General features: G+C 43.4%; 1 protein-coding gene across 1 annotated transcript; it reads left to right on the forward strand.

The window, feature by feature from the left end:
• Positions 1 to 1,318: 1,318 nt before the first annotated feature.
• Positions 1,319 to 7,507, forward strand: LOC124139161. The gene is made up of 2 exons (XM_046506191.2): positions 1,319 to 2,078; positions 6,022 to 7,507. The coding sequence occupies exons 1-2, from the start codon at positions 1,369 to 1,371 to the stop codon at positions 7,175 to 7,177; spliced, it is 1,866 nt and encodes a 621-aa protein (XP_046362147.2). The 5' UTR covers positions 1,319 to 1,368; the 3' UTR covers positions 7,178 to 7,507.
• The last annotated feature ends 3,835 nt before the right edge of the window (positions 7,508 to 11,342 follow it).

An 11,342-nucleotide genomic window follows, 5' to 3' on the forward strand; every position in this document is an offset into this window, starting at 1 on the left:
ATAGCTGACATTGACTGAAAATATTACATATGAAACAAAAATTCCAGAATATAAAATGGTAGGTCCCAAATTGTGATGTGAACAAGGAGAGATCCATCAAACCGGGGTCTGCGGAAGAGTCACGCGGTGCACGTGGAGTTCATGCTCTGATTGTATTTATTCGTCAATGCCCCACTTTCGATGAAATGAAGTAACGCTATGAACTTGGAGGTAAATGATCAAGGAAGTAACTGGAATACAGATTTTTTTTAAAATTATGATTTGTAGCTTATCGGAGTTATAGAAATACACTGTAAGTCCTTAAAGAGTGATCTGTAGCCCCCAGGAGTGGCAAATAAAAATATGAAAAAAATAACCAAACGGTGAATGGAAGATGGATATGGGAAACGCAACTAGCCATCCCCAAGCTGTCTATTCCTGCCTTCAAGGATTGATAGAGGTTTTCATGACTGTCGGCTGGTTGTGCTGTGTCATGTTGGTTGGTTTGTTGTTTAAAGCCGCACTCAGCAATATTACAGCTATATGACGGCGGTCTGTAAATAATCGAGTCTGGACCAGACAATCAAGTGATTAATATCATGAGCATCGATCCATGCAATTGGGATCGATGACATGCATCAACCAAGTCAGCGAGCCTGACCACCCGATCCCGTTAGTCGCCTTTTACGACAAGCATTGTCAACTTTTACGGCAAGCATGGGTTGCTGAAGACCTATTCTACCCCGGAATCTTCACGGGTCGTTGCATGGCATGGACTTACAGAACGAATCTGTTGCCCCCTGCCCAGGGACTGGGAAACATTAAGCAGAGCTTTGGTAAGCATATTTAAACCCTGATGTGAAAACAACACCTACATTAATCTCCAATCGCTTTGAAGATGGTTTTACTGCTTTCAATAAAGTAAAGAACATCAAGTCAATAGCTCATGGCGACCATTAAGAGACAGTTTATTGGTTTTTTTTACTTCTTCTTACAAATGAGGTCCAAATGAAGGTATCATATTTACGATCAATATAAAGAAGGACAGAATGATTTGTTACACAAACTAGATGGGAGAATTTTTGAATATTCATAAACTCCTCACACATGGAACACAGGCCAGTGTCACCTCGAGGCTGATTACGTTAAGATTAATAAATATATTCTGCTTCCACAATAGTGATCAGTGATCTGATAACGACCAATAAAAGCGTGGGAAGGGTAAGGGAATGTATTTCAGTCGGAATGACAAACAATTTTTATCAAGCGAGTCATGACTTTACCTCGGGTGTTTCCGTTGGGGAAGGATATGTAATTGTGATTGTTTCTGAAGGAAGACAGTTGAACAGGTATCTCGGTGGCGCCTGGACGCAGATTTGAGAGTCCAAGATGGCGGGTCGTACCATATACAGTGTGGTTAAAACTGCATTTGTCTTATCGCAAGCTTTGTTTTATGTCGGAGCTGTTGTGTTTAAGATAGAAGCGGAAGACATCGCCCTTGGACCAGCTCAAGGAAACGTGATGTTGAGGTCGAAAGCGTCGCACTATAAAACGCTTCTGAGAGGGGAGTTCGACAAGGGTGCGCTTCAGCAGACGTTTTGTTTGAAGAAATCGGCCAATTTTTCCATTTTGGACGTTCGCTACTCCAATGACGGCCACACAAAAGATCTGTTTGAGGTGTTGATCGACGGACGGTCTTGCGGTAAGAAGTATACCCAACCGGACACAAACTACGGTCATGTTTGGAACGACTTTAAGAGCACGGGACCTTTCGACAACGTCCTTCCCGTCGAAGCTGGAGTTCACACCCTCAAGGTCATTGTCAGAGAGTGTGACAAGTTTGGCATGGAGTTTGATGAAATAATGGTCGAGATTTCTGATCCCGACTTCGACCCTGACGACTTCCGCTGCAAAGCAGTGTGTGTTGATGGGGAGAAGAAGAGCTATCAGTCCCTCCCCACTAACGCTGGCATCCGAAAGGCAGGAATTACTGTCCAGGTGGAAGACTCCCATTGTCCCCTTGACGACAACGTCCACGTGAAGTTCTACCATAACCTTGCTTCTTCCTTTGTCCTTAAAGGCGTTCATCCAAACTACAGGTATTTAACCATTTCTTAATTTGTTACGCTTTAATTTTCTAGAAGATCTAGAAGTACTATATTTTTCTTTTAGTTATATAATCGTAAGAGAAACACCAAATGTTGAATAACATGCGTTCCGATGCGTTGATGCACCTATTTAGAGGTGAGGTGAGGTGAAATTGGGTTTAACGTCGCGTACTTCAACATAGACTTGCGTAAGTGTTAGCGCTAACATCGCTTTGTGGAACGATAGTCGTAAGTCTGTGTTCAAGTATGGGATTTACGATCGTCTCAGCGCTAAGATCACTTCATGACACAGTCCCCCGTACTATATGTCGGGTTGTAGGTGAGGTGAAATGGGGTTTAACGTCGCGACCAAGATTATTGCACTTATATAGCGACGTGCATGTACGTGTGTGTGTGGCTGCTTGTACTAGTCCGTACTGATGCCGATTTATAGTGCTAGCTCACTGAGATACCATGCCGCAGTTTAACATGAATACCCCACCCAGACACAGTATACTGACTCCGAGCCGACCAGTCCTTCTTTTAGCCCCCTTAATGCCGAGTGCCAGAAAGGGTAACAACAAGTACCATCTTTTAACGTCTTTTGGTATGACGCGCCCGGGGATCGAACCCCGTACCTTCCGCTCTCCGGGCGTACGCTCTACCTCGAGACCACGGAGGCGGTCTTTATGACATCATACTTTGCACTTTAGATATGGTTTGCCCAGAGTATCACGCATGTGTATATGGATCTCTGAACGTATCTTTGTGTCTCTCTGTATGAATAGCTTTAGTCACCGATTCTAGAAATAATTGCGGTTATGTATTTTATTCGTAAATCCATTGTCTGTAAATAATTGAGTCTGGACCAGACAATCCAGTGATTGACATCATGAGCATCGATCCACGCGAGCCTGACCACCCGATCCCGTTAGTCGCCTTTAACGACAAGCATAGTCGCCATTTACGGCAAGTATGGGTTGCTGAAGACCTATTCTACCCCGGATTCTTCACGGGTCCAATTCTTTATATATTATTTCTACTACATGTATGCATTCCACGGTTTAGGATCAAACTGTTGCATTTAGCTGTTTTTCATGTCACATTCACCTGAGTTTGTCAGTGAGTGAGTATTGTTTTACGCCGCTCTAAGCAGTATTCCAGCAATATCACAGCACATGTGGGGAATCGAACCCGGGTCTTCCGCGTGAAGAGCGAACGCTTTGACCACTAGGTTACCCCGCCGTCCTTATAGTGTGTTTGAATCTACCATTCAACAGCCCACGTGTTATATCGGATAAGAATTGGTCCCCTGAAACCTATACCGGTCGTAAGAGGCGACCAATTGGTTAGAGTGGTCAGGCTCGGTGACTTGGCTGATGGAATGTCAACGTACCCCGATGACGTGGACCTTTCCTCACAATATCAATCACAGGATTGTCTGGGCCACAATTGAATATTTACAGCCCGCTGTCATATAGATTGCCGGGCGTGGCGTGAAAAAACAAACAAACTTTCACTCGTATTTCAGTTATAGGCCAGATTAACGTAGCGGAACCGCCTGATTAACTCCGGTCGAGCAGGTTGACAAGATTTGTTAAACCCACGAGCAAAGATGTATATTGCTATCACAGCGATGCTTATAATCGAGTTTCTGGCGGCATATTAGAAGTTCAACGTTGCGCGGTAGACGAGTTTGTTCTTAGACATGTGTTGGTTCAATTCATGTATAATTTACACAATAATACATTGTCACATGCACCTTATTATAAATTGTCATACGTGAAGATCCAGAGGATATGTGTGTTTTCTTATCAGAAAAGATGTTTACCCCATCAAGTGACCTGAAAAGTCGCCATTCTCCTGATCGGCGCAGCCACAAGTGAAAATATCGACTTTGTCAGGTCACTAGACAACAATATATTTTGACGCATTTTTTAACACATCTTCACAATCCTTCTCTGAAAATTATCATTGAAGTAGACTGAAAGAAGTTCCTGCATTAATTGTTATTTCACTCCAGAGGGATATCGATTTAGTATTTTCAGATAAACACAGTATTTCATCACTAGATAATACTATGTGTACATATTCACATGCCGTTTCAATCCCTTTCAGTGAGTGAGTGAGTGAGTTGAGTTTAACGCCGCTTTTAACAGTATTCCAGTTATATCACGGCGTGTCAGCTTAATGTGGGAGGAAAGCCCGAAGTGATGCAGGTCTCAGACGTTTACCACTTCGGTGAAACCCACGAGCACGGGTATGGTGCTGACAAACATAGAAACAAAATTGGGGCGAACCGGGATTCGAACCCACAATCATAGGTTTCTGGCGTGTCCAAGGGACGCAACTCTGCACAGCGAATCGCGGCGCCTTAGACGACTGGGCCAACCGTGCCCCCTGAGAATATGTAACATGGAAGAGCAATATGAATTGGCTTAGTTCGTCATACTGTTCCTTTCCTGGGGTCAAAAATAAAATTGCTTGACCCATGAGTAGTATATATTGATTTTCACTTCCCCCAAATTAGCTTCCACTCCCTAAAATTTCTTCAAATAAAATCGCTTGTTTCCTATCCAAACAACAATGGAGCAAAGATCGTCCACAAATCGTCTTGACTCCTCCTTGAGCTACTTTGTCGGCTTATCGTGAACTGAATTGCCGGTTTCAGTAATCCCAAACATACGTATCATCTAAGAAAAAATGTTCTGAATCTCGAAGTGACACAGGTGCAAATGATTTCCTATGAGAATGATGTTGTCAGAGCGAGGGATTCGAACCCAGGAACAGCAGATAGTCTCACTGCTAAACTTAACACAGCACGAAGTGGACACAATTTATGGATGACAACTTTATTTACTGCAAAGGCGATAAATCTATACCGAAGCGCCGCCTTTACGGGAAATAAAGCAGTTGCTATCCAAAAATTGTGTCCACTTCGTGCTGTGTTAAGTCAACATTTAAAACCCCATTGATAAATTGTATGCTATGCATACAACATTGAAAGCTGGTTCTTCTACAATTCTTAATGAACAACATTGCAAAAAAGGTCTTCTTCGTGATCAGTGATAAAAATATAACACGCAGAGTCTAAAAATACATGCAGCAGCTTATTATATTCGAGCAAAGAGCATGAGCATTCAGAAAAATCTATGTTCATAATATCAAACCCGAAATACATTATATATTGCCTTTTTGGATTGCATGTATGAGTGAGTGAGTGTGGTTTTACGCATCTTTTTGCAGTATTCAAACAATGTCACGGCGTGGAACACCAGAAATGGGTTTTGCACATTGTATCCATGTAGGGAATCGAACCAGGGCCTTCGGCGTCACGAGCGAACGCTTTCACCACGTGGCTACCCCACCACCTCTTAGCTGTATGAAATGTTTAAAGAAGTAGATAGAACATGACACATGTACCTATTAAAAAGACACTGAAGGCTAGTTGCCCAAGGAGTCGTAATTCCCTGTGCAGATTTGCGTCTCTTAGCACTGATTATGTTTCTAGATTTGTCAGGAGCTAACCTGTGTTGGAGGGTTTCACCAGAGTTGTAAACGTTTTGTTTGTTTGTTGCTTAACGCCGCACTCACCAATATTCGAGCGAATTGACAGCGGTCTGTAAATAATCGAGTCTGGACCAGACAATCAAGTGATTGACATCATGGGCATCGATCCACGCAATTGGGGTACGATGACATGCATCAACCAAGTCAGCGAGCCTGACCACCCGATCACGTTAGTCGCCTCGTTCGACAAGCATAGTCGCCTTTCACGGCAAGCATGGGTTGCTGAAGACTTATTCTACCCCGGATCTTCACTGGTCAGTTTTAAACATATAACCTACATCAGTTCGGGTTTGCCTTCCACGTTAAGTTGCGAAGCAATGCAAAAACTGACATATTGTTAAAAACGGGGTTACCCAAACTCATTCATTCACTTACTGTGTTTTAGGACCTCGTTGAAGGAGAGCGCTGAGGACCTGAGCCATTGCCAACACGCTTCGTCGTCAATATGGCGATACACGGGCTTTACAGTGGACTCCAGCAGCGTCGGCAGATCTCTGCAACCAGTATCAGGCCTTGCTGACATGGAGGTGAAGGACACAGGGTCGGGATCCTATATCGTGGAGGTCACATTTCCTCTTGAGGGTCCTACTACGGGACAGTATACTTCAAGCATCGGGTCGAAACTGTATCTGAAAGCCATCAATGTCACAGGTGAATTGAAAATCCCATTTATGTTCAAGAATGGACGAGCAGCTGAATGGACAGAAGGTTTTACTGTGACCTTGACCTCTGATATGCCCGACGGGATGTGGGTCATACCTGATTTCAGTTGGAGCGAAGGAAAGGGTAACATGGTAAAAGTCACGATTCCAACAGGGGTCGAGGTCGAAAGTTTTGAGATGCGCATGCGTGAGGAGGCGGGTGAGAAATTGACGGAGATTTGGTCCAATGCTTACTACACGATAGAGGGCGTGAAGTACGACTTCTGGTGGTTTTCCCCGTCCTACATGACCGTCAGCTGGTTCACGAACACCTCCTACACTCGAGTGTTCGACTACATTCGAGTAAAAGCTACTCCTATTCTCGAACCCGGATCGAAGAAAGTCGACGTTTTTATCATTTATCAAGATGGCCGTGTACAGCTTGCACCACTTCCCCTCGAAGGTCAAGAAAGGGAAAGGGTTCCTTTCGGCTCTCATGCAGTGATCGGCGGTCCTGATTCAAATCACGTGAGACCAAATTCACCAATTAAACGTATCGACATCAACGTTGGTGCGCTGGACTTCGACGTCATATTCACCGATGGCGGCTTTGTCAAGTTGGAGCTGACACCCGGCGTGGAAGAAACCATTTTACAAGCAAGGGATGTCACCTACAAGATGTCCCCTGACCACTTCCCATTCATGATGGTCGAGGCCACTTATATCGAAGACGGCATGTCGGAAATTGACCACGTGGCTGCTGACGGCGCCATCTTGAGACACGTGCAAGGACTTACTCCTGACGAAATCATCAATGGCACCTCGTTTGCGTTCTTCAGACGCTGCATCTCGCGACTACATACCCAGAGTGCGGATCTCATCGTGAACATGTCTGATTAGCCTTGCGTTTCAAAAAGTATATATACCTATATTTTTATATATGTTATCAACCATCCTCCAATTCAGGACTGAACACTGGAAGAAAGAGCAATCTCATTAAAAAACAGATCTAAGTTCTCGCTGCCGCTAAACAAAGATCTGAGGACATCCCATATCGGGTCACGTCAGAACGACCTTGCGCGAAATTTGACTGACCACTAAAATAACTAACAAGAAGTCGACACCAGCCAATTAGAAAGCAGCTTTCTCGAGCTTTACGGCACTCGTTTCAACCTGGCGACTTACATTTCAGACTACGCTTGAAAAATATGTTGACACAGTTCTCGATTACAATTTTGAAAACTGAACAAACGAACATTCCGGAATGTCTAATATATGGTTGAGATTGTATGGCAGTGCTTCCCATGTACTGTGCAACGCCTCCTCCGTTCAAATGTTTATCCTACGGAAGCGAAAGATAGACGATAATTTTGACGGAATCAGTCGTACGGGCCGTAACTGTCGTTCGAAATACTCCGTGTTAACGTTTTCGAGTTTGCATGATCAGAAAACACATTCCGACTGTGACTTTCATGATCTGGTAAGCGACGCTTTGATTGGTCGTATGAAAGGTCGTTCTGATGTGACCCGTAATGGGATGTCCTCAGATCTTTGTTTTGCGATAGCGAGAACTAATATCTGATCTTAATGAGATTGGAAGAAAGAGCTGTCTTTCCCACCTTCATAAGAACACTGAATGAACTCACAATCGAAAACCTTACTTTCCAAAAGACGTCCAGAACTAAATTTATCTGGTTTGTTCTGGATATTTGAGTCGGTTTGATAGCAGAACTAAGACGCGTAACAAACGTTTGGAACAAAAAGGTTGACAGCTCTTTGTCCAGTGTATGTTTGCCATTTTCAACAAAGGTTTGAACGTTCGAGGATATATAAACATACTATTATATATACTCATATCAACAATATCCTCCTGCTATAAAAAGAAACCGGGAATATTACCGATTCGCTGAAATACCCATTTCGGATCGGAACTTTTATGGAACATTTTGTGTCAAACAAAAACGAAATAGGATTGTTATTCTTAACAGAGGCAGCAACAATCGTACCATTGTCTTCAGGCAAGGATTCACCAAAATATCAGAATTGTAATCAGATTAAAACAGTGATAAGATTTAAGGACATTTTAGCCACACTCAACAGTGAGTTATTTTACCTTAAAGTCGAGATTCCGTTTTTTATTGCTTTTCTTTATTCTGATATACCCTACACAGTATACGGATGATGTACCGATTATAGCAATTATTAGATTTATGCGAACAGCCTCCGGTCACAGATATGACATGTATTTTAGGTGCTATTTCCTTCGAGAACTGTTTTATCGTTTCTTAGATAAAGATGAATCAGACATTTGATGTTTTGTTTTCATGACCCAGGTGATGAAAGGCGAGGCTGGTGTTTGTTATCAGTGCTGAAAGGTCCTGGGACACAATGAGGAAAGTTTGGTGTGAAAATGTACATCCGATTGATGTTGGGTCATGTTTAGACATTAAGACATTCCGCCCTCCTCGGCAGATATCGCCGGTTGCCGTGACAGTGCTTGCTGAAAGTCCAGGGACTCAATTAGGAAAGTTTGGTGTTGGGTCATGTTTGTAAACACATTAAGACATTCCACCCTCCACGGCAGATATCGCCGGTTGTCATAACAATAAACAATAACATACACAATAAACGTATACACATCCCATGACAACTAGGGCATGCGTTTGAACTACAACAAAGGGTTCATTATTAATATAACATGCAGGTGAGGTGAAATTGGGTTTAACGTCGCGTCCAAGATTATTGCACTTATATAGCGACGTGCATGCACGTGTGTGTGTGTGTGTGTGTGTGTGTGTGTGTGGCTGCTTGTACTAGTCAGGACTGATGCCGATTTATAGTGCTAGCTCACTGAGATACCATGCCGCAGTTTAACATGAATATCCCACTCAGTCACAGTACTGACTCCGAGCCGACCAGTCCTTGTTTTAGCACCTTAATGCCGAGCGCCAGACAGGGTAACAACAAGTACCATCTTTTAACGTCTTTTGGTATGACGCGGCCGGGGATCGAACCCCGAACCTTCCGGGCGGACGCTCTAACAATAGACCACGGAGGCGGTCTTATAACATGCAGAACATACATATGGTTTGTGTGTGTGCGTGCGTGCGTGCGTGCGTGCGCGCGTGTGTCAGACTAAAGCCGGTTTTATATTGCTAGTCGAATGAGATACCATGCTGCAGTTTAACATGGATGCCCTACCCAAGCACAATATACTGATTCCGAGCCGACCAATCCACGTTTTATCCCATTACATTGCACCAGGCAGGGTAACATCTTATGACGTCTCTCGGTATGACGCGGCCGGGGATCGAACCACCGCTCTTCGGACAGACGCTCCATCCACTAGACCACAGTGACCATTAAGTAAGCTTATTAGAAAATGTATAACATACTTACGATATACAAATGAATGGTATAGCTACTATTTCAATGGCTTCTCTTGGGATCAAACCCCATAAGCAGATTAGGTTGCATTTTACTGTCAAATTAAATATTCTAAAATCTGTTTTAAGGGTCAGTTTACCATTTCTCATAAATATTTCAGCTGCTTCTAGGGTTTTTCCGCTTGCTACGACAACCTCTAGAAAACACATTTTAAGTCACTCAAATGACATGGAAAACAATAACTCTATGGTTGAAATAAATGTATTGAATAACTTTAGTCGCGTTTAAAGATTACTATAATTTATTCTTGTTTTATTACAATACGAGAGAATATCCCGCACATGCAGAATCTTCTACATCCATAATCCAAGATAACATATTTGTTCTAAAAATCACAAAGAAAAACTAATGTTCTAATCTAAGTTAAGACGTTTACAATAAGGAAAAACACGCTGATGATAATCGTTGCAGAGGGATTGGTTGTCTCACAGCCGGCAATTAAGATAAACATGAGTGACATAGCCTCGAGGGGGACGTAGAGATGATGTGGAAATGATGACGATATTCCAGTCAAGGATGGCGAAACATTCCCCTTGGGGGAAAGATGGAGGTAAGATTCGAGAACACCCCCCATCCCCCCCACCCCCGGCTGTCCGGGTTGAGAGGATGTTTTCAAAGTTCGATGTCTTCTGCCTTGAGGGTATGATGTAATTATATCGGATATCTAGGCCACTATAAATCATCGCCGAGAAAATGAACCAACGAGACAGGCTGCCTTCATATTTTGTTTTGTTTGTCTGTTGTTTTACGCCGCACTCAGCAATATTCCAGCTATATGACGGGGGTCTGTAAATAATCGAGCCTGGACCAGACGGTCCAGTGATTGACAGCATGAGCATCGATCCACGCAAGTTGGATCGATGACATGCATCAACCAAGTCAGCGAGCCTGACCATCCGATCCCGCCACCACATTTTGAGATATTTGTGATTGATATTTCACGCAGTTTTTACATTATCCATGCAGTTATCACACGACACAGGGTACTAAGAAAGATCTTTCTACATTGTATGTTAAGGTTACGTGGGGTTTAAAATCACGTTGAAGATAATTGCATCAATTAAAATGGCTTCGCGATAAATCGCATAGAACAATGAAGTGAGTGAGTGAGTGAGTATGGCTTTACGCCGCTTTAGCAATATTCCAGCAATATCACGTCGGGGGATACCAGAAATTGGTTTCACACAAGATTATTGCACTTATGTAGCGACGTGCATGCACGTGTGCGCGCGTGCGTGCATGTGCTTATACTTGTCAAGAGTTATTCCGGTTTTATAGTGCCAGCCAACTGAGACACTATGCCGCAATTTAACACACATACCTCACACAGACACAACATACTCACGCTGAAGCGACTAATCCTTGTTTAATACCCTCATGCCGAGCGCCAGGCAGGGTAACAAGAAATACACAATATTAACATTCTTTTTGAATGACGTCTGGGGGGTCAAACCACCGACCTCTGCTCTCCGGGCAGACACTCTGCACTACGGTGGCGGTCCTTCATATCTTGTACACGCCAGGAATGGAAATCTGGTCTTTGACCACGCTTTGGCTCCTGTCTTCACACGTTAACCTTAAGAAAATGAGTCATTTGGATGAACGCCGATCTAAACAG

Source organism: Haliotis rufescens, unplaced genomic scaffold (assembly GCF_023055435.1).
Source record: "Haliotis rufescens isolate VD_foot unplaced genomic scaffold, xgHalRufe1.0.p SCAF_13, whole genome shotgun sequence".
NCBI classification, from domain to species: domain Eukaryota; kingdom Metazoa; phylum Mollusca; class Gastropoda; order Lepetellida; family Haliotidae; genus Haliotis; species Haliotis rufescens.